The sequence below is a fragment of the Podarcis gaigeae genome (assembly GCF_964106915.1).
Source record: "Podarcis gaigeae genome assembly, chromosome: 8".
Taxonomy (NCBI): Eukaryota; Metazoa; Chordata; class Lepidosauria; order Squamata; family Lacertidae; genus Podarcis; species Podarcis gaigeae.
The window spans coordinates 55,457,314-55,485,167 of record NC_139684.1 but is presented as its reverse complement, the minus strand read 5'-3'; the positions used below and the strand labels follow the sequence as shown (position 1 = coordinate 55,485,167).

The window sequence follows — 27,854 nt, the reverse complement described above, 5'->3', positions numbered from 1 at the left end:
CTTGCCTGTGAGTTGAAGGAGAGGCAAAACGAAGAGCAGAGGGCCATGAAATGGCTGAATCGCAGGTGATGGAGCGGACTGCCGATCCGGCAAACTCCAACGGCAGGTTCACCATCAGCACCCTGATCAGCACCGAGGACAGAGGCAGGCCTCACTATGGCCAGGGGGACACGGTTGCCTACGACGCTGCCCAAGCCAACCATCTCACCCACAACAACACTTTCTACATGCGGACCTTTGGCTACAACACCATCGAAGTTGTCCCCACTTACGAAAACTATGCCAACACAAAAGTCTCCGGTGAAGCCAAGAAGACCAGACCTACCTTGTCTGATCTACACTCATTCCTCAAGGTAAATTGAAGCCAGTTTGGTTCACAGAATGTCTGTTGCACAGAGTCATGGACATAGGAAGCTGCCTTATAATCATTAGTGTATCTATCTCAGTATATGCAGCTTAGTCAGGGGTCTCTCCTGCCACCAGGGATTCCTCTTGGGACCTTTTGCATGCAAAGCAGGTGCTCTAACTGCTGTTCTTTACAGGTCTGTCCCTGCCTGATCACAATCTCCATCAGGTCTTGAGCCAGGGGGACAAAGCATTGACTCTTGCCCCACATTCTTTCCCAGCTGGAAGAAAACCTCGTTGGTCTTTGGACACTTTTCCTGATCTGCATTACTTGGATCACAGAATCATTGAATTGTAAAGTATCCCAAGGTTCATCTAGTCCAAGCTCTGCCATGTAGGAATATGCAGGTGGCCCATATGGGATCAAACCCACAACGTTGTTCTTATCAGCTCCACACTGTAACCAATTGAGCTAACCTCAACAGTGGTTGAGGATGGGTAGCTCAGAATGTCTCTTCTCTGGGGGACTCTTTCTTGAGGTCTTTAGCAACTCTGATTTCTTTTTTCTGCCTTTCCTCACAAGCTCTTATGGTAATAAGCAATACTGGCCAAGAGCCATGTATATTTTTAAAAAATAAAATAAAATAAAAATAAGATCATAGAGCTATTTTGCTCATTGCATTTTAAAACATGAATATAGAGAAGTGGCATGAAAATAGCCCCATCTTTGTGCCCTTTTGACATCCACACGCTTGAACTGAGTTTTCCGCCTGACAGTCTGATCACACATTCATTTGAGAAGGCGGGAGAGGGGGGTTCTCAGGGCACAGATCCAACTTCTATTTTCTTTTTCTTCAAACAAAGTTTTTTAAAATATAAAATCAACAGCATAAGCAAAAAATAATCAGTTACAAAACAGAAGAGCAGGAGGTTGCATTTCCAAAATAAACAGAGAACAGATAATTAGAAAAAATAAAAGCAGAAGAACGCATCAAGAAAGCGCAATTTGGTGGGGGAAGAGAGTTTTGTATACCTGAATTTGACACAAAAGCAATGAGATCCTGCCAAACAGTGTAGAAATGTTCTGCGTCTTCCTTATCCTTAGAAATGCATAATTTGTGTGTTATTTTCTCTGCTGCAGGCAGAGTATCCATATTCCTGTGCCACAACAAGAGATTTAAGTCCTAAAGGTCTTTGGCTCTGGGTCAAAGTATTCCATAGATTGGAAAATTGCTTTTTGATCATCCCATAGGTTCAAAAGAGCAAGATTGTGGAGAATCCTTGGCATCTGTTTTCAATATCAGATTAAATCTGTGCACATAAGAAAGAAGGTGATGCCTCTGAGCATGTGCAGAGAACTTTCCTCCCCCAGTGTCAATATGTATTTTTCATGGCTAATCTCCTAGAGGTGCAGTGGATGTCCCAGAGCCTTGTGACCCCTTAAAAGACTAGCTGGTTTAATGTGGCATCATATTTTCTATGCCACCCAGCCTGGGGCCCTTAATATGTTTTGGACCACAGATGTTCTGGCAGGAGCTGAGAGGAGCCATAGCTAAGAAGAGTTGGGGCCACCAGGCAGGGCTGAGACTTGTGGGAGGTTTTAACATGCTTTCAGGGTGGTGCAAGAAACTGAACCAGCTTTTTAAACCAGCGTGAGTGTCAGCATTAAGCCTGGTGTCCTGAGCAGGACCAGGTGGCTGGTGTAGTAAAATAACAACAATAATAATTTCCCACAATGGAGAAGTTCCACATCAGGGGCATTGTGGGAAAGAAAAATGGTGGCTAGATTCAGATGCCAAGGTCTTGGAACCCTGCTGTACCACAGCCTACCAGGGTTCACTAATGTAGGACAGGGCAGGAGAACTTCATGCTGAGGGGACAAATGTGGCCCTCCAGGCCTCTCTACCTGGTCCTTGGAACACTCCCCAGGCCATGTCCCTCACTGGCCCTGTATCACATCCTAAGCTGGACTCTAATAATGCCTTCTCACTTGTCTGGATGGTGGATAGATAAAGGTTTGTAGAATCAACCTGTGGCACAAAGAGAAAAGTTTCATTTGTTGTTCCGCCCACTTTCCCCTTTGAACCTGCCCACCAATGGCCTCAGAAGGTTGCCAATGGCCCTCAGGGTGAAAAGGTTTCCTTGGCCCTGATGTAGGAGAGGGAACCCAGAGAGGGTCATTCTCCCAGGTCCCCCTCAAGCCTGGAGTGGGCCTCATTCTGCACCAGCAGGGCAAAGCCAGTTCATGCAGCAGCCATTTGGGTTCAGTTCATGCAGAAGCCATTTGGGTTCTGGACACAACCAGGTCATGGCCAGACTGTCCACTATGTCCCAATAGAGCCATACTCCTCAGCCACCCAGTTCTGATGACCTCTGCATTGTCCTTGCTGGCTGAGACAGGATGTTCTGTACCTCAGGTGTCTCCTTATCCCATAACTTTTCTCGCTTTCCTCCTGCCCCCAATTTTGCAGTCTGATTGCCATCAGTTGTTGTTGTTGTTTTGTTCCAGCAAGAAAGTAGCCATCTCCACCCGCCAGCGTACGAGCTCCACAGGGACATCATATTTCCTGAAGAAGGAACTGAGGAGGAGGCTGGTGAGGGGGATGCGAAGCCTCAGGAGGAACCTGTCCGTTTTGGGTGGGTTAAGGGGGTGATGGTGAGTACCGTTACTTAGTTCCCCACTCCTGGCTTAAAGGATGTCCTGGGCCAGGGCCTTTTCTGTAGTGGCTCCATCCCTTTGGAATTCTCTTCCCAGGGAGATATGTATGGCCCCCTCTCTACTGGTTTTTAAGGGAACCCCATTTTATTAGAGCCAGCTTCTGAGTGATCATGCCCCTGAGTTATCTGGATGGAGGAGAGAGAGAAGCATATGAGTGTGGAGAAGCTAGGCTACTATACAAAGGTAGAAAGTGCATTTGTTGCTCTGCCTGCTCTTGCCTCTGGCCCCGCCCACCAATGACAGGTGGCTCCTTGGAAGGCTGCACAGGTAGGAGTATGGCCCTCAGTCTGAAAAAAGCCTTGCTACTCCTTGCTATAAATCATGGTATCAACCTATCACTCAAGAGTTCTCTTGGGTGAATTTCAAAGGGGGTTCATGGAATCACAGAACTGTAGAGTTGGAAGGGACCCCAAGGGTCACCTAGAGCAACCGCCTACGATGGAGGAGTCACAGCTGAATTGCCAGGCCACAAACTGCGATGGAGAGACAAGGCAAGGTGCAGGGAACTGTCTTCCTTCCAGACACCCCTTGTGACATCTTCCTTTACCAGACAGATCTCATCACTTATGCCAGGGGTCCCAGTGCTCCTTTTCTGACTAGTGCACTTCAGGCACTAGGTATCTTTTAAAAGAAGGAAGTATTTAAACATGTGCACCCCCTGCACATGCACACCCTTCAGTCTGAAATGGTACAGTCCAGGGAAGACTTGACCATATTGTTCTTCCGATGCTATAAGCAGACCCAGAGGTGTCAGGGCACTGGCTCACAGGTTTTAAATGACTAGGTCTCTGGTCCTCTTCACCGGCCCTGAGGTGCCTACATGCTTCAGTTATTCTCAGTTACCAATTGCTGCTCCCATAACTTTCCAGATCCGTTGCATGCTTAATATCTGGGGTGTGATTCTGTACCTGCGGCTGCCTTGGATCACTGCACAAGCTGGAATAGGTAAGTCCTGTTGAATCTAACTGCATGGTTGAGGCAAACATATCTTGGTATATACATGACGGCTTATCCACACTTCCAGCCTCAGCAGTTGGAGAGGTGGCAGCCCAATAGAGGACATTTTCATTGAGAGCTCCCAAGTTGTGGAACCCCTCTGTGGGAATCCAACCATGGCCTTAATGTCTAAGTAGTATAATTCAAAACAACTGCTTTTCTTCACAGCATTGACTTGGGTGATCATCCTGCTTTCTGTGACAGTGACCACCGTCACAGGGCTGTCAATCTCAGCCATCTCCACCAATGGCAAAGTTAAATCAGGTAGCGTTTTGCACATCACCTGTAGAAATATTGACAAAATTGCATGGGTTGGGTTGGCAAGTGTGTGTGTACACATTGAACTTCTACTTCACATAGACATGTCTCATCATTTTTTAAAACAAACAGACAAACCATGTCCCACCAGCATCATCTATCAGAACCAGATGAGACTTCCTCAAGGAAGGGTGGGTGGTGGTGGGACCCATTGCTGGCATGGCTGAGGCTCAGGAGGAGTGGGAGGCATTTGCAGAGGTGGACAAAATGACTTTGCCACCTAGGAAGGTTCTCCACTCAAGAGACTGACAGATCCAGGGGATCCACCATTTTTTTGCCATTTCTCATTGGCCAGCTTCAAATCCCACCAAACCGCTCCCAGGAGGAGGGATCTGAGCAGGGGCCCAGAACTAGATGACCATTTGGGTCCCTTCCAACTCTACAATTCTATGATTCTATGCCTGCCCAATTCCTGGGTACCAGTGTGGTGCAGCAGTTAGGATGCTGGACTAGGTCATGAGAGACTAGGGTTCAAATTCCCACCTGGTCCATGAAGGTCACTGGGTGACCTTGAGCCAGTCAGCCTCACCTACCTCACAGGGTTGTTGTGGGGATTATATGAGGAAGAGGAGAACCAGTTTGCATGCCACCTTGAGATTCTTGGAGGGGAAAGTGGGATATCAATGCAATAAGATCAAATATATAATTTGCAGGTGAGCTATACAAGCCTTTGTGATGATCCCTGTGTTCCCATATCTCAGGTGGGACTTACTTCCTTATTTCACGAAGCCTTGGGCCTGAGCTGGGAGGCTCCATTGGCCTCATCTTTGCCTTTGCCAACGCGGTGGCTGTGGCCATGCACACGGTGGGCTTTGCAGAGACTGTGCGGGACCTGATGCAGGTAAGCCGGGGCAACTGCTGCCACCAGGCTATGGGGGAATCTCTGCAATCTTTGAACCACATCAAGGACAGCAAGAGGAAGCCTGGTGCAGTGGTTAGAGTGTTGGAGCAGGACCTGGGACACCAGAGCTTAAATCCTCACTCAGCCATGAAGCCCACTGGGTGACTTACCACACAGGGTTGTTGTGAAGATTAAAAATGAGGAGGGGGAGAACCATGTTGGAAAGGCACAGTTTAAACGCAATAATAAAATAAATAAATAAGGGTAGCTCCACATAGAGCACAATGCCATAGTCTAAGGCTCTAAGCAATAGGTTACTGGCCCATAGATCTGTGTGAGCAGGCTGTCCCAGGAACATCCAGAGCTGAAAACAGGCACTGTGCACCACTGAAGCCACCAGGGCTCCCAGCAGCAGTAGAGTCTAGGAGTTTCCCCAGACCATGAAAGGTTGGCATCAGAATTTATAGGTTGAATCAGAACAGCCCAGGAGATTCTACCTATTTTTACATTAAAATAGTCCTCAAATAATAACTTCTTTAACTGTGGCCAGACATTGCAGCTAAAAAGGATTGATTTTCAGGCCAAGGATTCAAATCCCACTCTGACCCAATTATTGGGGGCAAAATGACACAGCTGTGTGAAGTCTTGAGTACTCTTACATTTTGGGGTAGATTAGTCAGCACTGATCTTTTAACCAAATATCTTCCTATTCTAAATGCAAGCTTTTCTCTGCAGATGGGAAGCTGTCATATCACAACTCCTTTCATCTCCGACCATTGCCTGTGCTGACTGGGGCTGATGGGAGTTGGGGTCCAGCAGTTTGTGTTTTTAAAAAAACACATTAAAAAATAATAATAACCGGTTGAACGAAAAGGTCTTCACTTCACTTGGCACAGAAAATACCATAAAGAAGGTGTCAAGCTAGCCTCTCTCAGGTGGACATTCCGCAACCAGGTCACCACCACTAAGAAGGCATAAGCATATAATTGAGCCATGTTCCTTCTGCTCTGGCATTGCCTCTTCCAGATTTCTGGCACTTTTAGGTGACATTTAGTTATTTACTTTAAACGATTTCTAAATGACTTAATATCGAGAAAACAGGATCGCGAAAACAGAGGTGCAATATACAAGTGAAACAGTAGCATAAATACGTACAACGGCAGGAATCCAGTAATAACAGTTTCTGATCTTATGGGTCAAGGAAAGCCTGGGCAAAAAGGTATGTCTTTGCAATTTGTCTTGAGCAATGATGGATGATGCTTCATGCATGGCAGAGGGAAGGGCATCCCGAAGTGGAGATGCCAGAGATTGAATCTAGAGCCTTCTGCCTACAAAGTACCTTTTCTGCTGCTGAACTACGGCCCCTTTCCAACCCTGTGGACTTCTCTGCATCACCCCCTTTCCCAGATTGTGCCTTGAGTCCCCAGTGCACTCATTCTGATGCGCCCTGTGAGCACTGACTGTTGATGTTTTTTCTGCCCAAGGAGCACAACTCTACCATGGTCGATCCCACAAATGACATTCGCATCATTGGGGTCATCACAGTGACTATATTGCTTGGCATTTCTTTGGCTGGGATGGAGTGGGAAGCCAAGGTAAGAGCTTCATTATGTACGTGTTTGTTTTTTTAGAAGGCCTGGGGCAGGGGCAGGTGCGGCTAACGGGGAGAGAGCCCTATTCTGGTCATGAGGAGCAACCCATGGGGCAAGGCAGGTCAGTGATCCCAGCACTACGGAGAGCTCCAAGGGGCTGGGAGTAGATTGAGGTCTTGGGAGTCTCTGCCTCCAGCTCGCCTCTATTAGGCTCCTCCCCTTTTGGAGAACCAGGGCCTCTTAAAAGACCAAACACACGGCCTGAAGATGGTCTCCAACATGAGGTGCTCCTTGTTTTGAAAGGTACCTAGTACGGGGACACTCAGTTCCCAATAGGGTTGTCATTGTCACAATGGATTTGCTTGGTCTTTGCAGGCACAGGTTCTTTTCTTCTTTGTCATCATGATCTCCTTTGTAAACTACATTGTGGGAACCATCATTCCAGCCAGTGAGGAGAAACAAGCCAAAGGATTCTTCGGTTACAGGGGTAAGATGCTGGCATGAGTGGCTGAGGGAAGAGAGGACTGTTCATGAACTGAAGTACTCCAGAAGAATTAAGTTGGTGTAAGGAAGCAGTGGCGGTTGGAAATGATGCCGAAGGGCCATAACCCAGCATGAGGGCATCTGTTTTACATGTGGAAAGTCCTGAGTTCCATCCCCAGTGGCATCTCCAGGTGGTCCTGGGAAAGACTGCCTGCCTGAAATCCTGGAGAGACCCTGCCAGTCCGTGTATACAACATTGACCTAGATGGACCAATGGTCCAACTCAGTGTAAGACAGCTCCCTATTCTGGTGTTTAAACAGCATGTAAAGTAGCTCTAAATAAATAAATGAGCTGAAGTTGTGTTTGTGACTAGCAAGTCAACAAGCTAAATTAGATTTGTTTAAAATAATAACAACAGGAACATTTGAGTTTGGTTCTCTTGCTCAAGGAGTGCATTCAATCCTCAAAATATAAGACGAGCCCAGCTGGGTCAGATTAAAGTTCAGTAGCTGTGGTAGAATAATAATAATAAATAAGTTGAGATGGTGTTGGAGTGACCAGACAGGTTTACATCTCTCCACCCAGTCCAGTGCCCTGAGGGAGATGGAAATTGCCCTCTCCCAACTCATTGGGTTGATCATCAGGTGTAAAGTTTGTATACACAAACACACACGTGACAAAACCTTCTCTTTTCCAGCGGACATCTTTGCACAGAACTTTGTGCCAAACTGGCGTGGGCCTGATGGCAGTTTCTTTGGTTTGTTTTCCATCTTTTTCCCATCAGCCACTGGCATCTTGGCAGGAGCCAACATTTCAGGTGATTTGAAGGTAGGCGGGTCTGGCTGCTGAAGCCCAGGGGGGCAGGAGGTGGGGTGCTGGAGTCAGCAGCCTCCTTTTGGAAACATGGCCCAGGGCAATGCTGCGAGAAATTCTGGGTATTGGGGCAGAGGGTTTGGTGGGTCCCATTCCAGCCTCTTTCTACATATAGCCTGTTGGGGATGCAGAGGGACAAGTCTTTCATTACATAAATATATTTCTCTCTTTCTCTCTTTCAATGAGGGGTGACTTGTTACAGCTAAGCATGAAAAGTTGCGTATAAGTTGAATCTTCTTTCCTTCCACCCATGTTTCATTTGGAAGAGGCCTGTGCAGTTCTATGCAAAACTATGTGTGTGTTTGTGTGTTCCTATATACATATAAATGTAAGGTGTCATAACGCTGCAGTTTACCAAACACAAACTCCAGGATGACAACAGAACAGCAGGCAAGCAAGCAAGCAAGTAAGGAGAATGAGTGGCAGACGACCTGGGTGAGCTGTTTAACTGAGTGAGGAGTTGCTTCAGAGAGCAGTTTGGCAAACCACTCTCTGGGGCGCATTCCCACCTCCATGAAACCTCACTGCTCCACAGGCAAGCAGGAGGAACAAGTGAGAAGGCAGGCAGGCAGAGTGGGGACTCATCCACACTTAGCTTTTGCCTCGCACTTTCCAGGCACAGGTCCACACTTTAAAGCTCCATGTCCTAGCGCCCCTTTTTTTCCCACCCTGAAGTGCAGGTTTTCTTCAGATTGCCATTTGCTCCTGTTCAGTGTTAAAAGAGCAGGTTTTCACCAGGAAAGCTCCAAAGCAAAAGATGAAGAAAACGAGTGCTTGGAAAATGGAGCTTTGAAGCATGGGCTCTGCCTGGAAAGCACAGAGGAAAGGTAAAGTGTGGGTAAACCTTAAGTGAGTGAGCCAGTGGCCCAGGCAGGCAGGTGAGTGAGTGATGGAGAGGCACAGGTGAGCAAAAGGGAGAAGTTGAAGGAGCTGGAGAGGTTTGGGTGAGGTGTAAATGGGTTGGCAACAGGGTGGGGCAGGCGAGGTTGGTTTGCCCCTAGTAGTATCACAGTTACTGGTTAATGTGATGGTGCCTAAGGAAGGCATTTTCCTAAATCTCATTTATTCCCTTGGGTAGGATCCTGCCGTGGCAATTCCTAAAGGGACCCTCATGGCTATTTTCTGGACGACTGTGTCATATCTGATTATATCTGCGACTATTGGTAGGTAATGGTCAGGCATTAATCGTAATCAGCAAGGTAAATGTAGTACGTTTCTGAGCACAATGCAAAGTGTTGGTGCTGACCTTTGAAGCCCTAAATGGCCTCTGCCCAGTATACCTGAAGAAGCGTCTCCACCCCCATCATTCTGCCCAGACACTGAGGTCCAGCGCTGAGGGCCTTCTGGTGGTTCCCTCACTGAGAGAAGCCAAGTTACAGGAACACCCTCCCACCAGATGTCAAAGAGAAAAACAACTGCCAGACTTTTAGAAGACATCTGAAGGCAGCCCTGTTTAGGGAAGCTTTTAATGTTTGACAGACTATTGTATTTTAATATTTTTTTGGAAGCCACCCTGTGGCTGGGGAAACCCAGCCAGATGGATGGGGTATAAATAATAATAATAATAATAATAATAATAATAATAATAATAATAATAATCAAGAGAAGCAGGGAAAGCCAAGATGCTGCCCCTGGATGTTTTTGGACTGAGTATGGGCTCAGGAGCATTATGTCTTCTTAATTCAAGGTGTATTTACTGATCTACTGCTGTCCACCTGATTCTGGTTGGTGGGCTTTACCTATTTATTCTGTAGGATTCGTAAAGCATTTAATTGTCAAGACCAGTGAGCAGTTTACAAGGGGTACAGGTAGTCCTACTCAAAGTAAACCTACTAAAGTTAAAGTTGTTTTTAATGTTTGGTGTTTTATCATGTTATTAATATTCTGTTGGGAGCTTCCGAGAGTGGCTGGGGAAACCCAGCCAGATGGGTGGGGTATAAATAATATATTATTATTATTATTATTATTATTATTATTATTATTATTATTATTATTATTATTAAAAAACAGAATTAACTAATTTCAATGGATCTGCTCTGGATAGAACTTAGCTGGATGTGAAAATTACTGATAAAATCAGATATTTAAAACATTTCAAAATATAATCAGCAGCTTTAAAAATATACATGATAAAATAAAATCGCATATTAAAATGCATGCCAAATTTACATATCTGAGTAGGCTTGGTTAAAGAAAAAGAAAAATTTCAGCCATTGTCAAAAAGAGAGCAGCGAAGGCACATGCCCAGCACCAAAGGGCAGAGAATTCCAAAGTGTAGGCACAGATGGCCCGAAGGACTGAATCCTTGCAAATGTGGAATGAACATTATATGGTTTATTTAACAGGATTTAAACATGGCTTAATTTGCCAAGGTCTCTAACTGGTTTTGGCCTCTGGTGAGAAAAACAAAGTAGATCCAAGCAGCCTGAATTTTGCCCCCCTCTCCTCGGAGTGGCTCATGGGTCTTTGAAATTAAGAGCCCACGTTGTGGACGAAAACTGTCAGAAATTATGCTAAATTATCATGGCCCCTTTCTTAGGAGCGTGTGTGGTCCGGGATGCCTCTGGAAACGTGAACGACACTGTCTCTGTTGGCTCTGTGGGCTGTGAAGGGATCGCTTGCAACTTGGGCTGGAATTTCACCGAGTGTGCTCAGAGCCACACCTGTAACTTTGGGCTTATCAATTTTTACCAGGTATTATCAGCCATACTGCCATGGGGAAGGATGTTTCTTATTTGACACCTGGGCCTTGGGGATACTTGGATAGGGGACAAAGACACTGCCTTCTTCCATATAAATCTATTGCAGCCCAGGATCCAACCCTACCAGATGGGTTGCAATCTCTGATCAACCATGGGCATGATGGCTGGGTCCATCACTTAGCTATGATTCCTGCATTGCAGGAATAGTTTGGGTCCCTTCCAACTCTACAGTTTTATGCTTCCATGACTACTGATGGCTTCTCTGCTGTGAATAGATCTCCAGACTGGGTGGGGGACAAAGCCAGCTGCCTTCAAAAATGGGGAGGCACAATGCAGGGAGGCTGGTTTAGTGCCTAGACCCAGCAGGAATCGCTGAATAATCCATCATTCTGCCTTATATTAGCCCATGAAGCTCAGTATTTGATAACCTAGTGGCCATGAGCAGCTGAGCTCCCTAACTTCAGATTTGGGAAGAGGCTTGTGGAAGTTGCCCTCTCTGATTGGCTCTTCCTCATTCCACCAGTGCCCATCCCTTTCCCCACTTCCCGTGGGTCCAGGCTGAACTCCTGAGAGGTTGTGGAAAGTGGGGGGTGCTTCTCCTCCCTGCTCTGATCAGGGCCCGCATGTAGGGAGAAGAACCCTAGAATCACAGAACTGCAGAGATGGAAGAGACCCCAAGGGCATCTAGTCCAGCCCTCTGCAATCCAGGAACCACATTCAGAGAATCCTTGACAGATGGTCATCCGAACTGTGTTTAATAACTTCCAATGGCAAGGCAGCAACAGCAAAGAGGCTCAAGAGCGGGACCCCTGATTGGGTGGAGGCCATGACAAGTGTCAAGTGGTACACACACACACACACACACACACACACACACCCATGCTGCCCTGTGAGAAGAAGCCAAGGTGTCCTCTCCTGGTTTTGACAGAGCCCATGGGGGACCACACAGGTTGGTAGTTGCAGCACCAAGGACAGTTCCAAGTGCGAACCCTTGCTCTGATCACATTGGCAAATGAACCAGTGGTGGGTTTTGTGTTTCTTGGGGCAGGATCTGAAGGTTTGAAAGAGGCTAGTCTTTGGACTGGAGTATCCTCCTTTCTAATAAGTCCTTTTGTGCGCATCAAATGCACTGATATGGCGAGCTGGGAACATGGGTCACTGGTGTGGAGGGGATTGGTTCCTCGGAGGGGGGGGTGTAGGCTTAGAGGAGACAGACTTCAGGGGCTTCTGGGGTGTCTTGGACTCCAAAGGCCATGACCTAGGTTTGGGCTGTGCCTCAGGGCTGGCTGTAACCCTGGAGCCTGGGCTGCTGTACAGATAGATTGGACTGGTCCCTCTGAGTTTTTGAAGTCCAGTCTGCTGCTCTGCATCATGCACAGTGCATATGTGATCCGTTGTGTTTCCTTGCAGAGCATGAGCATGGTGTCTGGCTTTGCACCACTAATCACAGCTGGGATCTTTGGGGCCACCCTCTCCTCTGCTCTGGCCTGCCTTGTGTCAGCCCCCAAAGTCTTCCAGGTGAGAGACAGGGACAAGTGGGACTGTTCAGCTAACCAGGAAATTTGGATTCCCCTCCCAACCAAAAGCCAGACCACAGTGCTAGGATCTGACTGCTTTAGGGCTGAGCTTGAACCTGCAGGAATGTGCTCTGAATCTGAATGCAAATGACCAGAACTGTCCACAAAGTGTGAAAAACCACCAGCCTTATTTCCCCCATCAGTAAAAGAAGATGACTCCACATCTTCCTTGATATGCTCTGAAGTTGACTGTGATATTAGATTGTGATATATGTATTTTATCTTCTACAAAGATAGATTTTATATGGACTATTGACACTTGTATCAAATACAATTTGTTTAGAGAAGAAAAATAATTAGAAAGAAAACAGCAGCAGGCCCCCCAAAATGGATTCATACCAAACCAGAAGCTACTCAAACAAAATGAAAGCTAAATTTCATGAAAAGACTGAGAGAACAGCAATTATTTCACCTGATAACTAAAATACATTTATGAGTGTGCCAGGTACATGTGTTTAGGAATGGAATTCCATAATTCCAGTGCCACCACTGAGAAGCCCCCTTCTCCAGTCATCGCCCCACTAACCTCAGGATGTTAAGGACACGGAGAGCTGCCTCCAGTTTAAACCTTGACATTTCTGGGCATGTTCCTGATGGCTCAAAACCTTGTCATGAATAGCCATTTTGCATCTCCCCAACAGTGCCTTTGTAAGGACCAGCTTTACCCCGCCATTGGCTTTTTTGGGAAGGGTTATGGAAAAAACAACGAACCTATCAGGGGTTACATGCTGACGTACGTCATTGCAATTTGCTTCATTCTTATTGGTAAGTAATTCAGGGGGTCATGAAGTGGGGGAGGGGCAGAGTCTGATTTGACTCAGGGTGGAGCACACAATGGCAATAGGATGGTCTTTAATTCTGTGTTGAAAGTCCCCAATGTTATGATTTAATAAATAACAACTACCCTACAAACACTTGATTCTGCACTTTGAATAATTTGCACAAATGAATGGAACCTCCCTCCTTCTCTCTCCTATCCCTGCAGCTGAACTGAATGCCATTGCCCCCATCATCTCCAATTTCTTCTTGTGTTCCTATGCACTCATAAACTTCAGCTGCTTCCATGCGTCCATTACCAACTCCCCAGGTAAGGGATGCTATTTATTCATTGACTCTATATCCATCATGTTCTCCAAGGAGTTCAAGGTGATACACATGGTTCTCCTCATCACAACCCTGTGAGGTAGGTCAGCCTGAGAGGCAATGACTGGCCCAAGATTACCCAATGAGCTTCATGGCTGAATGGGGATTTGAACCCAGCTCTCCCAGGTCCTAGTCGGACACTCTCACCACCATACCACCAAATGGTTCACGGTGCTTAGCATCAAAAGTAGTGCACCAGGTCAGGTCCTAGGCCACTTCCAGAGCCTCACTGTCCTGAAGCTGGGAGGCTGTTCCTAGCAGATCTAAACAGGTTTGTGGGCCATGCACCTGGAAGCAGGATCTGAGCCCTTCAGTTGGTATGTGGCCTCATTGTCAGCCACAGCATCCAGGATGGTGTAGTGATGAGCAAGCAGGGCTGCAAAATCTGAACGTTGGGAAGCCTGATTTGGTTCATCCCTATAGCCTAGCTGACTTTCCATATTGGGGTGTTTCTCCCCCTCCCCATTTAAATTTTATTACATGTTTACATTAAGCTAACATAATTTATCCAGCAGTGTCCTAAACAGTAGATACAGTGGTACCTCGGGTTACAGATGCTTCAGGTTAGAGACTCCGCTAACCTAGAAATATTACCTTGTGTTAAGAACTTAGCTTCGGGATGAGAACAGAAATCGCACGGCAGCAGTGGGAGGCCCCAGTAGCTAAAGTGGTACCTCAGGTTAAGAACAGTTTCAGGTTAAGAACCGACCTCCAGAACGAATTAAGTTCTTAACCCAAGGTATTGTGCATCAAATATATGTGGCTGAATGGATAGATTGAGAGATTGATCTGCATCAGCTCCCCGCCATTGAAATTTGTGTATGAAGTACAATAATAAAAAAATCAGATTGCACTCATATCCTGCCATTGTGAGAACAGGATGCTGGACTAAATGGGCTCTCTTGAGCCTGATCCAGCAGGATCTTCTTATGTTCTTAACACAACTGAGCAAATAAAATGGCCAAACTAAATTAAAAATTACGCAATTTAAAACTCAGAGAACATCTCTGGGCCTTTATTTTAATGACAGTCACTAGAAACTTTCCATTCTTTGCTATCACCAGCTGATCCAAGATCCTCATGGAGAAAAATGATATAATAATCAGTTGGTTGCCCTGGATGAAGTAATAATAATGTGAATGTGTGAGTAATCTAGGCTCATGAAAGGTATTTAGGTTCTTTGCCCTATTTTATAAAATTACTCCAACAGCAAAGAAATAGTTCCCATGTTTCCTCTAATATAAGATCCATTGATCTTTGGGGATGGCAGATCAGTATTATCTGCAAGGCAGTTGCACAAGAAGATAGTGTGTGCGCAGTGCTTTGATTGCCAATTATTCTGGTTCTCTTTCATTGTCACATTCACTCAGGTTGGAGGCCCTCCTTCAATTATTACAGCAAGTGGGTGGCTCTCTTTGGAGCCATTGTGTCCGTGATCATCATGTTCCTGCTGACCTGGTGGGCTGCCCTCATCGCCATTGGAATTGTGGTCTTCCTGCTTGGATATGTTCTCTATAAGAAGCCAGGTATGTAACTGGGGAACCTCGGACCTGGCGGGGATGGGCAAATGTCTCTTCAACTGGCCCTCAGAACTCTTCCTGCAACACGCCCCCTCCCAGTCAAAGCCCCTTTCCCCCTTTTAATGCCCTGCCCACCTTTGCCTCTGGCCCCACCCATCACTGGCATGTGACCCCCCTAATGTGGCTCAGAAGGGAATGTGTGCAATCCAGGAGGTTGGACTAGATGGTGCCTAGGGTTCCTTCTGACTCTGCTGTGATTCTGTGAACACCAGCTACCATTAAGCAAAAATAAATGCTCTGATCCTGCTTGGCTGTTTCTCTCTAGGGGTGAACTGGGGCTCATCCGTGCAAGCCGGTTCCTACAACATGGCCCTGAACTATTCTGTGGGACTCAACGAGGTGGATGACCACATTAAGAATTATAGGTGAGGAAGGAAGGGTACAGTGCTTTCTTCTTGGTGCTTATTGAAGACCCTCCTTTTCCAAGAAGCCTTTTAGGTCAATATTTTTTTATCTTCGTCTGTGGGCATGCAGTAAAGCTGAATGTCAGGCAATTCAGGACTGCTTCTTCATGCAGTGCAGAGTTAAACCAGCAGGCTCTTCTGATACACTTACGTTCTGTATTGGACTTGAAATTATTTTTAATGTGCTTTTTTAAGTAATGTTTTTATTGTTACATTACTTTGGGATTTTTTTATGGGAAGCGATTCAAAATAAATGATGTCAGCAGTCAGGGAATGCAGTTGGGTAAACAGGGAGCTCTTCAGCTGCCTGAGAAAGCGCCCCACTGTTGGTTCTTGTCTGAACTCCACAGGGAGCTCATTCCACACAGTGGGAAGAGCAACGGAGGAGGCCTCAGCCGGCACAGTCAAACCAATCACATCGACTTTGGAGGACTAGATGGGAATAGGCCTTCCGAGAGATAATCTGGTCCCAAGTGCAGCCTATGACTTCTCATTGTTTCTCCCTCAGACCTCAATGCCTGGTGCTGACTGGCCCTCCCAATTTCCGCCCAGCCCTGGTGGACTTTGTGGGCACCTTCACCAAAAACTTGAGCCTGATGATTTGTGGGAATGTGTTGATCGTGAGTATTTATCACTATAGGAGAATCAACTTTGCAGGTTGTGGACATCTATCTGCCTGCCTGCCTGCCTGCCTGCCTGTCTATTGTATACTTCTGAAGGCCCCAGGCTAGGAATGATTTCATCTAGCAGCTCTTTTGGAGACAGTTGATTCTCTATGAATCAACCACCTACAGTGAACCCATGAGGTGTGAAGGCTAGCATACAGAACCCATGGTCTCAAAGGAGGGACCTTGGTGACAAGATTGGGCCACTTCAGACCTCCAGGTCAGTTTGTAAACTAGTTGGGCTGATCTCAACTATGCTACAGCACTGTAGGTGGTACTGCAGATTCTGGCTCAGCAGGGATCAGGAGGCCCCAAAAGTCAATAGAATCCCAGCATGAGCCTGTCAAAATGATGGCTCTGGCTTCCTCAGTTTGATTTACTTACTGCTGGACCACACAATCTACCTTGCTTATGCATCACCAGCCCCACCAGGCAGATGCCTAGAACACCCAAATGGCCCCCAATGGGAAGCTGGCAGTAACCCCCACCCTTCAACTCCCATCTTCAGATGTTTAGGAGAGACTGGAGCACTTGCCTTTTTTACACATTGTGTTTGCAGCAGAAGACAACTGTGTTCACGCTGGAGTGGCCGCAGCAAATCTGGTTTCCCCATGAAAAGCATGATGAAAGCTGCATTTGATTCTGTTTGTTCCCCCTGGAAGGATAGTCAGCTAATTAAGCAGGACTGAATGATAGGCTCGGAAGATATGGAAGGCAATCACTTCCAGCTGCAGCTTAATTGCCAAGGCAAAGATCAGAAGCTGCTTTTTGAAAGCAGGGCACATTAATCACAGGATGGCATTCTGCTTCCAGATTACCTCTTATTCTCTGCCTGAGGTGCAGCAATTACAGATGTGGTGGCTGATCAATGGGGAAATGATTGACCCCTTTGCATTATTAAGCTGGCCAAGTACCAAATTTAAAAACAACAACACAGAGGTACCCCTTAGCTCAAACTTCCTGGGCTCTGAAGGCCTTTCTTCAAACTGCAGACATGAGGAAGTGGCATGTATAGGTATAGGAAGGAGCCCCTGTGCATGCTCAGAGGGATGACTTACACCTTTTGTGATTGAAATAGGATTCTAGGTGCAGGTGGCACCCATGAGACAAGCCCAGGGATGGGATCTGATCATAGGCTCTGTGTCCAGCTTGGACTTTAACTCCCATCAGCCCCATTCAGCACGACCAACAGTTAGATATGGTGGGAGTTGTAGTCCTAAACATCTGGAGGGCGCTACATTAGTGAAGTGCAATTTGGATAACTTGATGGTCACACGAGTCAGGAAGGATGTGCCTGTCTTAAGCCAGCCGCCCTTGGGTCTCCCACTGTTTTCTTCTGCTTTCTCACAGGGGCCAGGCAAACAGATGATGTCTGAGTTCCGTCTTGCTTCCAGAGGCCACGTCAAGTGGCTGACCAAGCGCAAAATCAAATCTTTCTATACTGATGTCTTAGCTGAGGACCTGAGAACGGGAGTTCAGATTCTTATGCAGGTAAAAATCAAACAAAAAGAAAAAAATCTTTAAATGCTGAAGGTAAGCAGGCAGCCCATGTCTACAATGACTGCTACATTGAAGAATCCTTAAAATGGTTATTGTGAAAGTTCAGTATTCATTGGACAAATTAACTGTTGTTTCTTACTGTCTGTTTTCAGCAGCCATACTTTGTGGCAGAATGCGGCATGCTGGTGGCATTACTGAGGGCATTTTCCTGCTGCTTTCTCCTGAGGAAAACTGCTCTTTAGCACTCAATCAGAACAAATGGCAATTTGAGTTTTCTCTGGATTGACGTTTCCTTTGGTTTAGCACTAAAGAGCAGGTTATCCCTGGGAAAAGAGTGGAGGAAGGGGGGAACCATTCAGACCTGTGGTTTCTAGGAAAAGGACAAGTGTGGATGAGCCCTGAGTTAAGTTTAGAGAAAAGGAGAGTAGGAAGTGACAAGATAGAAATTTATAAAATTATGCATGGCATGGAGAACTTGGCTAGAAAATCCCCACCCCCCGCCCAGTTGTTTCCACCCAAGTTCTTAGTTCAGCCCCTGGAGGAATGAGGAGGGAGTGTCAGTGTGGTCTATAATGATACCCCCTTGTTCTCTGCTTTGATAAAGGCTTCCGGTCTTGGGAGAATGAAGCCCAATGTCCTTGTGATAGGTTACAAGAAGAATTGGCAGGCTGCCCATCCACAGACGGTGGAAGAATACATTGGGATTCTGCAGTAAGTTGTGTCATGGCATGGGATCCATTTAAATGATTTAGCGGCTGCAGCTGTCTGTGGCCACCATTAGCACCAGGGATGGGCAGATGTGTCTGTTTATGACTTGGGCAAATGTTATATATGTTCATTTATAAATTGGCTCCCGTCTTGACCAACACTGAGGCTAAGGAAGAGGAGGAGGCTGACAGGCAGGGCCATCCTGTGAGCTGCTTGTAAGTAAGAAGGCAGGTGGGGGGCTGGCTGCAGGGCAGATGTGGGTTGGTGGGCAGTGCCCCATTTGCCTTCATGGAGACCAGCCTCTGCTGATTCCAACCAGGACTTCTGAGATTTGTCTTACATTGACTCTGGCAGCCCTTTGGTTTTGTCTTCCAGTGATGCTTTTGACTTCAAGTATGGCGTGTGCATGATGCGGATGAAGGAGGGGCTCAACATCTCCAGGCTTGTGCAGTCTCACAGTGAGTTCCTCCACCACATCCTGTCTGGGCCAGAGACTTCCTAAAGTTCAGTTGATTTGCCTAAAAGGATGCAATTAGGAACAGAGGATAATAATAATAATAATAATAATAATAATAATAATAATAATAATAATAATTTATTATTTATACCCCGCCCATCTGGCTGAGTTCCCCCAGCCACTCTGAGTGGCTCCCAATCAAGTGTTAAAAACAGTACAGCGTTACATATTAAAAACTTCCCTGAACAGGGCTGCCTTAAGATGTCTTCTGAATGTCAGGTAATTATTTATCTCTTTGACATCTGATGGGAGGGCGTTCTACAGGGCGGGCACCACTACCGAGAAGGCCCTCTGTCTGGTTCCCTCTAGCCTCACTTCTCACAATGAGGGAACCGCCAGAAGGCCCTCGGCGCTGGATCTCAGTGTCCAGGCTGAACGATGGGGGTGGAGACGCTCCTTCAGGTATACAGGACCAAGGCCGTTTAGGGCTTTAAAGGTCAGCACCAACCCTTTGAATCGTGCTCGGAAACGTACTGGGAGCCAATGCAGATCTCTCAGAACCGGTGTTATGTGTTATGTGGTCCTGGCGGCCACCAGTCTAGCTGCCGCATTCTGGATTAATTGCAGTTTCCGGGTCACCTTCAAAGGTAGCCCCACGTAGAGCGCGTTGCAGTAGTCCAAGCGTGAGATAACTAGAGCATGCACCACTCTGGCGAGACAATTCGCGGGCAGGTAGGGTCTTAGCCTGCGTACCAGGTGGAGCTGGTAGACAGCTGCCCTGGACACAGAGTTAACCTGCTTCTCCATGGTCAGCTGTGAGTCCAAAATGACTCCCAGGCTGCACACCTGGTCCCTCAGGGGCACAGTTACCCCATTCAAGACCTGGGACCTTCTGCATGCAAAACAGATGCTGTAACCACTGAACTGTGGGACACAGAAAAGAACACAGGAAGCTGCCTTTGGCACTGGACAGTCTAGCTCAGTGTTGTCTACAATGACTGGCAATAGCGGTGTAAGATTTCAGAGAGGGGACAATTCCTAGACCTTTAAAGACACTGCCAGGAACTGAACTTGAGACTTTTGCATGCAAAGCAGATGCAAAGCAATGACCTGTTCCTTCATCCTAACTCATGAGGAAGGTAGGCCCTTCCCGGATGATATGCTGCACTCAGCATTAAACAGTGGCTCATCACAAGCCACTGTTCAGTGTTAGGCACCAGGCCAAGAGGCGAGGCAAACAAACACAAAAATCAAATAAATCTGATCTTGCTTCTTTTGGTCCTTCTCACTAGTGTAAGGAGGAAATGAATCACAATCCTTGTTACCATCCAACTGCTAAGGGGGTGTTCTTTTGCTCCAAGCCAACTTCCAGAGCAGCTTTTCCAAACTTGATGCCCTCGTGATGCTTTGGACTACAACTCCCATCAGCCCCAGCTGGCGGGAGATGGTGTCCTGGGCAGCTGGAGGACACCAGGCTGAGGAAGAGCGCTCCATTGTGTTCATTGCATATTCTCTTTCCTCTAGTTAACCCCGTGTTTGACCCAGCAGAAGATCCACAGAAGAACATTGAAGAGCCTCCTGTGATAAGTACATGTCAGTTCCCAGCAGGTTCATTTCTGTGACCTCTAGTGCTCGTCTTTCTGATAAGACTGTCTTACCTGAGGGAAAAGTGACTGACTTGGGCCACAGATGGAAGGCCTTTGAAATCAGAGTGTGCCGACTCAGAGGTTTGATTTCTTCTCCTATAGCACAGGAAGAGAAACCTGCCATCTTGGGCCCTGTCTTGACCATTCTCCTGTCGGGTCCTGCTTGTGACCTTTCCTCATCGATCTGATTTGGCCACTGTGAGAACAGGATGCTGGACTGGATAGGCCTTAAAAGGATCTAGGGCAGTAGCCAGAGTAGCCAACATGGTGCCTTCCAGATGTTGTTGAACTACAGCTCTCATCATTCCTGCCCATTGGCCCTTTTGACTGGGGCTGATGGGAGTTGGAGTTCAACATCTGGAGGATTACAAAGTGAATATTTAATTCTGTTGGTTATGCTTACTCCTAGGATTTATGATTTCTGCCCTAGCTTTGCAAATGAGATGCAAATAAAAAACAACCCCACATTCATTTTGCCCCCCCTGCCCAATTTGGTTACTCTCTGAGTCAGGACCACATCAGCTCCATGTAAACATCAGTTCCAAGTTGCCATCATGTTCTACTGTCTCCTACAAGGCCTATGCCAAAATTATTGAAACACATTTTACCATGTGATAAGAGCTGCCTGTGAGACTAGGGATGGCATTCTCTGAAAACTTCCATGCTCTGTTTCTCAGCACATATTTCCCCCCCCAGTTCCCATCTGGCTCCTAGATTTCAAGAAGAAATGAGTTGTTTATTTACCAGTCACACTAAAAATACAAACTATTCTCAGATTATATATGCACCATCATAGTATAGTATGTATAATTATATTACATATGCATTATATATATATATATATATATATTTTCCAGGTTTCCTAACCAGCACATAAGCCGATGCATACAGCAATACATATAACTATATAAAAATGCATACATATTAATACTTGTAAAAAAATGTTGCAGAAATCCATGGCAGCATGGGACTTGGCTCTTTTATACATAGTTAGTCCCACTCAGAGGAGACCCACCAAAACTGATGGCCTAACTTAGGTACATCAGTTCTGACGAGTCTATTCTAAGTAGAATGTAGCTGGATACAACTCAATATATAATTTACATATTTTTGCATATAATTAGATGGTATTTTTTTTTAAAGTTTCCTAATGAACAGAATGGGAAGTGGAGCATCTCAAGAGGGATTTCATAAGCTTGCAAATTCACTTGGTGAGTGGCGTTTGAAATCCTGGGCACTCTCTTACTCATGCAGTGGGGATCCTTTTTATTATTATTCCTAGTGGACCCTGATGCCTTGGTAGCAGAACAGCAAGCAAGCACTGCCTTCCAGATAGAGCAGGGCAAGAAAACCATTGACATCTACTGGCTCTTCGATGATGGAGGTAATTTCAGCATCCTTCTACCACATAGGTAAGGATTTGTGGTACCAAAGGAGCGTTGCACCTTCTGGTCCAAACTTTTGCTTGGACCCATCACTGCCATTTTTGCTTTGGGGCTTCTGGGTCAGTGGCGTCCCTTTTTCATAAGGGAACAGTTAGGACCACAGTCGCCAGCTTATGAGGATGATGGAAGGGGAAATATCACACACACAATGTCCCAATATTGCACACATGAGCATTGTGCCTCCCTCAATAAACTGGGTAGAAGCTTCCCAAGTGTAATGGTTCTAGGGGTTGCTCGTGCGTAAGCAGGTGCAAACACCTGGCTGGATTGCCTGAGTGAACCTTTTCTGTCTGGACAGCCACTCACCCGTGGCTGCCTCAATCGCTGGCAGAATCCGTCAGTGGGCGTTTCTTCCAGCAAAGAAGCTCTTTGACGCCTAGTCTCCTCCTACTCTCTCTGCGCAAAAGCCTTCTGCGCAAGGAGGGCGTAGGCAGCGGAGGACCCCTACTCTCCCCGCTGGTCCCCGGCAAGGAGTCATGGGACCGCCTCTCCGCTTCCCCCATCTGCCCCCCCCTTCTCCATTGGTGCTATGCTGATTCTCTTCCCTAGAAGATGGGCTGCCTCTCCCAATCCCGGGACGCTCTCTGGAATCTCTCTGGATTTTGCTCTCTCCCTCCGGCACTGATGGCAGTTCCCTGACACCAAGCTTTGGGAAGGAGGCAACACGCTTTAATACTTTAATACTCTAATTTACCAGGAACATTTAGGGGACTAGCCTACTCCCCCTAAGGCCTGAACCAATGGATTCAAAGTACAAATAACAAAAATGAGATTCCAACTAATACTGATTTATATCACACTGTACTTCCAAGACGGAGCCTGTGGTGGCTATAGGCAAGGTTCTCAGGTGGCCTTTCACCCAAGGAGTGGCCAAACCCAAGCCAGCTTAGCTTTAGCAAGGTTGCTGCATCATGTGCCTCAGATCAGCCCCTGGGACCAAAGAATCGTAGAACTGTAGAGTGAGGAGGGACCTCAGGAGTCATCTGGTCTGCCCCTCTGCGCTGCGACAATCACAGCTAAAGAATCCTTGACAGATGGCCATCCAACCTGTTTTAAAACCTCCAATGAAAGAGAGTCCACCATCTTCTGAGGTTGTCCGTTCCACTGTTGAACTGCTATGACCATCCGAAAATTCATCTTAATGTTTTGCCAACCTGGGGCCCTGGGCATGATGGGAGTTGTAGTCCAAAACATCTCTAGGGCACCAAGTTGAAAAAGACTGAAATAAACGAAGGATTCCCAGACTCTATTTTCTCCAGGGTTATAGCTATTTGATGAAGAGCCATTCTGTGTTCTTACTTGGCAGGCCTGACGCTCCTCATCCCTTACCTCCTTGGGCGCAAGAAGAGGTGGGGGAAGTGCAAGATCCGGGTGTTTGTCGGAGGGCAGATCAACAGGATGGATGAAGAACGCAAGGCGTAAGTCTAGGACTGCTTGTGCCCTCGGTTGGATTTGTATCCCTTGTGCTGTGGGAGAGGGCTGTGGTAGTGCTCAGGCCTTCTTGCGAGCTTCCCATTGGGGCATCTAAAAGGCTATGGTTACAAGAGTAATTAGGCTATCTATAGAATTAAAACAATGCAAAAAAAAATGTATCTATTAAAATGCAGATTGTGGGAGAAATGATAGGAGGGTGTCAGGTTGAGGAAGGCTGGTCCAAGATGCATAGCAAAATTCCTAACATGAAGAGAGGTTATCGCATTTTAGTTATCCTCAGAATGTAAAGAATCAATGTGTGCACTGGGCATAGGAAAACATAAAAACGAAACCGCTGCCCCCTGCAAAAGGTACTACTGGTCTCTTTCTCCTCTTGCAGGATCATCTCCTTGTTAAGCAAGTTCCGACTTGGGTTTCACGAGGTCCATATTCTTCCCGACATCAACCAGAAACCCCGACCTGAACAGTAAATCAAGACTAACTGTAGCTTCATGCTCATCCAGTTTAATAATCTGCAGTTGTCTTTTTTATTGTTATTTTGTTTATTTAAACTTTGATGGGTGGTGTTTTTTGTTTTTTTACTTATTCCTTAAATTTTAAGGTTTGTTATATAAATAATAATAATACAGGATGACTGTGTTAAATGCATAACACAACCTCCTGTTTTTTGCAGTGGTTATGCATATACATTAAAGATTGTATAATAATTTGTATCAGAAGCACCTAACATTTTACATTAGAAAAATTAGCTATAAATATGACTTTTTAAACTATGTGGAAGTGTGGTGAAATTAAGGCTTTGATGGAGGATAGGGCTGTCAGTGGTTACTAGGCACAATGACTAGGCACAATGACTAGGTTTCTCCCTCCAAACTGTTGGAGGCAGTTTGCCTCTGGATCCCAGTTGCTGGAAACTAGAGGGGAGGGGAGGGGGCTTTCGTGCTCAGGTCCTGCTTGTAGGCTTCCCTCAGGCATCAGGTTAGCCACCATGAGAACAGGATGCTGGCCTAGATGTGCCACTGGCTTGATCCACCAGGGCTCCTCTAATGTTCTCAAGGCTAGAAAAACAAGAAACTGCAACTGAGATTTGTCCCCAGCTTGGTATTACAGACCTGTATGGATCCCCACAGCTGACAGTTTCATGTTGGATGCTGGAATGTTCTGGGGAAGAGAGGTCCTAGATGATCTATTTGGTTCAGGCAGAAACAATACCACCTGGTCACTTACAAGATCTCCATGGTTTTGTTGACAGTGTGAAGAGATTTGACGACTTAATCGCCCCATTCAGACTCAACGATGGCTTCAAAGATGAGGCAATGGTGAACGAGATGAGGCACGGCTGCCCATGGAAGATTTCCGATGAGGAAGTCATGAAAAATAAAGCTAAGGTCTGAGGGTCTCACTGGCCATGTGGAGAGTGGGCTTTGCCACCACAAAAAGTGAAAAATAATTGCTGTCTCCTCTCAATGGGTCCCAAGGCCTTTAATGCAGGGGTGGCTAACCTGTGGCCTTTGAGATGGCACTGGACTTCTACATTGTTGTAGCATGCCCTTCTTCCCTCTCCCATTCACAAAGCATCACCCGTCAATTGCTTCAGGCAACTCAGAAAGGCATCTCTTTTTGCCCTGACTTTCCTTGACCCACAACATTGGACTATCTTATTACTGAATTCCTCCTGTTGTTTTTTAATAACACTCTTTTGTTGGTTTTCAAATTGTATCTCTGTTTTTATATTTTCATTGTTTCTATGTTGCATTTTTGAATACAGTGGGCCTGCAAATTACATGGGGCGGGGGGCGGTCCACGAGCAAAGGCAAAACTGTGTAGAGTCAGCATACCCCTGGAATCTCCTTCCCAGCTGTGCTACCATACCTACCTATCTGGAGTGGGTATTGCCCTCCATCTCCTTTTCCAGGCTCTTGTAAGGTCATGTGACCTTCCCAGTACCCAGTAAGCAAGGCAGAGGGCCCAAAAGCTCTACAGTGGGAAATAACTTTTTAAGCCCCCTTGTCTTGCTTATTGCGTTCTGGGAAGGTTGTGCAAGATCTTGGGTGGCTCCTTCTGACTCCTCACTCCCAGTTTCCAGTTATTTATTTTCCCCACACAAAGCTGCAATGATGTAAGTAAATTACATGTAAATTGTGGGACCACTGTACCGTCGAGAGATTTTTTTAGTGGTTTACAATGCTTTTAAATAAAAAGAAACAATAATAAACCCCAGTTGGCATGGCCAACAGTCAGGGGAAGTATAAGTTCAGCAACATCTGGGCTTTAAAGCACCTTTGTAGCATATTCGTTCCCTCAACAAACTCTGGGCACTGTAGTTTACGCCTCACAGTTACAATTCCCAGCAACACTTAACAAACCACATTGTTCAGAGTGGTTTTACAGCCGGCCCCTCTTCCCAAGGAACACTGGGAGATGTAGCTCTGTGAGAGGTAATAGGAGTGTCCGAACAAATCTCAGCACGCTTAACAAACCGCAGCTTCCAGGAACCTTTGAGGGAAACCATGACTGTTTAAAGTGCTTTCAAAGCTTTAAATTCATGGTGTAAATGTGGCCTTAATCTCTGCATTTACTGTCTATTCTCTCTTCCGCCCTTCAGTCACTTCGACAAGTAAGGATGAACGAAATCTTGCTGGATTACTCGCGAGATGCAGCTCTCATCTTCATGTAAGTAAGACAAGCCACCAACCAACTGACCAACCTGAGTTTTTGCATGTGCTTTGTGAAATGTTGACCTTACAAAGAAGTATGGCTGGAAATGCTTGCACAACCCAGCAAGCTGAAGCAACCATGCATGGTGGCCTCCAAGGGCCTTGGCTGTTGTGGAGGTGGGGGGAGGATTAACAAAATCAATCCTTAATAATAAAGAAAACTGTAACAAAACATAATGAGAGACACTAAATACAACAACAGGAGGCAACACGCAATGAAGGGAGGGGCTGATTTTAGAGCAATACACACAAGCTCCGCCCACCAGATAACAAGCACTATACTATTCAAATTAGGCCCCAGTGTTTTTCTTACATTGACATCTCTCCTGGGACTGCAGTCCCAGCAGGCAGTATTTGCAGGTGCCCCCTCTCAGGTCTCAGGAGGGTTGCCATGCGTAGCTAGGGTGGGCTGCATTCAGCAAAGCACAGCAGATGTTGTGCAGGCCAGATTTAGATTGAGCAGCTGCGTCCCCAGCCTGGTAAACCTTTAGATGTTCTGAGCTATAGCTTCCGTCAGCTCTTGCCACCCAGCTTCTACAGGTCTCTGGCCGTGCCATAAAAATAAGAAACCAGCTGTATTTACAACGAACAAACCCAAGCTGTTCTCTGCTTTCTCCACCTTTTTTTTCTAGAACGCTGCCGATAGGCCGAAAGGGAAGATGTCCTAGCAGCCTCTATATGGCTTGGCTGGAAACCCTCTCGCAGGACCTGAGACCCCCCGTCATCCTGACCAGGGGCAACCAGGAGAATGTCTTGACCTTTTATTGCCAGTGATTCTTGGGCAGCTGAATCAAGATGAAGTTGTTCCAGGCCAGATCCTGTTCTTAGGACTTGGGCCTTCTGGAGGGTTTGTTTCTGGTGGTGGAAGGTCCACAATAAAAGACTTGTGGTGTGAATGATGAATATTCCTGAGCTGTGGTGTGAATGATGGATATTCCGCCCTGCCACAAGTTGTTAAGAGGAATAATCTGACCAATGGTCTCTGGTAGATTTTGATGGATTGCTGAGGGGATGTGGTTCGCCATGGGTCCTGCTGTACAGAGGAGAGTCCTTGAGTTGAAAGCATCCTCTACTTCAGGTGTGGTGGTATTTCCTGCCCCCCATATGTTGCTGAACTACAACTACCATCACCCCCTGGCCATGTTTGCTGGGGCTGATGATGGGAGTTGTAGTTCAGCAACATCTATAGGGCCAAAACTTCCCAGTTTAATGGTTGCTCAGTCTAAGTTAAATTGGGTTGCCATATTTCAAAAAGTAAAAATTCCTGACATCTGCAAAGTTGGGTGTTTTTTTTTGGGGGGGGGAATAGTGATTTTAATCTTCTGGAGCTGTTCCTGCTGTTTTCCCATCACATTGACATACATCCAGGTTTTCCATGACATTTTCCCTGATGACACTTTTACACCTGAAAACCAGGACATGTCGGGAATTTTCCTGATGTATGGCAAGCCTAAAGTTAAAGACTAATAAAATTATGGGTGGGGGCGGGGCTCGCAGTAGTCCATCATTAATTAGAACCCGGATGGCAGATTGAGCAAGTATAGAGGTTGACACCTTCCCCACTATGGTGAAATGGATTGTATTTCTATTCAAACTGTAGCAATTCTTTCCAAATTTGCATCTATACCTATAAAATATCACATGCACTGTTCACGCAAATCTGCGTCCTCTTTTTTGCCAATGCACTAGTGACCACCCTATGAGCAGG

The 27,854-nt window shown here is 46.3% G+C and overlaps 1 protein-coding gene across 2 annotated transcripts; it reads left to right on the top strand.

Annotated features, from left to right (window-relative positions):
• SLC12A3 (solute carrier family 12 member 3) lies at positions 1 to 27,805 on the top strand. 2 transcript variants are annotated; one of them, XM_083753041.1, is made up of 26 exons: positions 1 to 353; positions 2,855 to 3,001; positions 3,934 to 4,009; positions 4,229 to 4,324; positions 5,080 to 5,219; positions 6,704 to 6,814; positions 7,187 to 7,298; positions 7,993 to 8,123; positions 9,247 to 9,331; positions 10,708 to 10,862; positions 12,281 to 12,388; positions 13,089 to 13,212; positions 13,433 to 13,534; positions 14,961 to 15,116; positions 15,436 to 15,535; positions 16,083 to 16,194; positions 17,590 to 17,730; positions 18,344 to 18,450; positions 18,823 to 18,905; positions 20,429 to 20,491; positions 21,833 to 21,934; positions 23,302 to 23,413; positions 23,809 to 23,895; positions 24,682 to 24,817; positions 26,035 to 26,102; positions 26,779 to 27,805. In XM_083753041.1, exons 1-26 carry the CDS (start codon positions 51 to 53, stop codon positions 26,918 to 26,920), a joined length of 3,099 nt encoding a protein of 1,032 aa, XP_083609167.1. In that variant the 5' UTR covers positions 1 to 50; the 3' UTR covers positions 26,921 to 27,805. The 2 variants fall into 2 exon arrangements, with proteins under 2 accessions (XP_083609167.1, XP_083609166.1); XM_083753040.1 differs by having other exon boundaries at positions 20,429 to 20,497.
• The last annotated feature ends 49 nt before the right edge of the window (positions 27,806 to 27,854 follow it).

Bases quoted from the DNA above. Each gene is read 5' to 3' on its own strand.
- SLC12A3 (XM_083753040.1), top strand. From the start codon at position 51: ATGGCTGAATCGCAGGTGATGGAGCGGACTGCCGATCCGGCAAACTCC. The intron at 3,002-3,933 runs GTGAGTACCGTT...ATAACTTTCCAG, and splicing joins GGTGGGTTAAGGGGGTGATG to ATCCGTTGCATGCTTAATAT. The intron at 10,863-12,280 runs GTATTATCAGCC...GTTTCCTTGCAG, and splicing joins GGCTTATCAATTTTTACCAG to AGCATGAGCATGGTGTCTGG.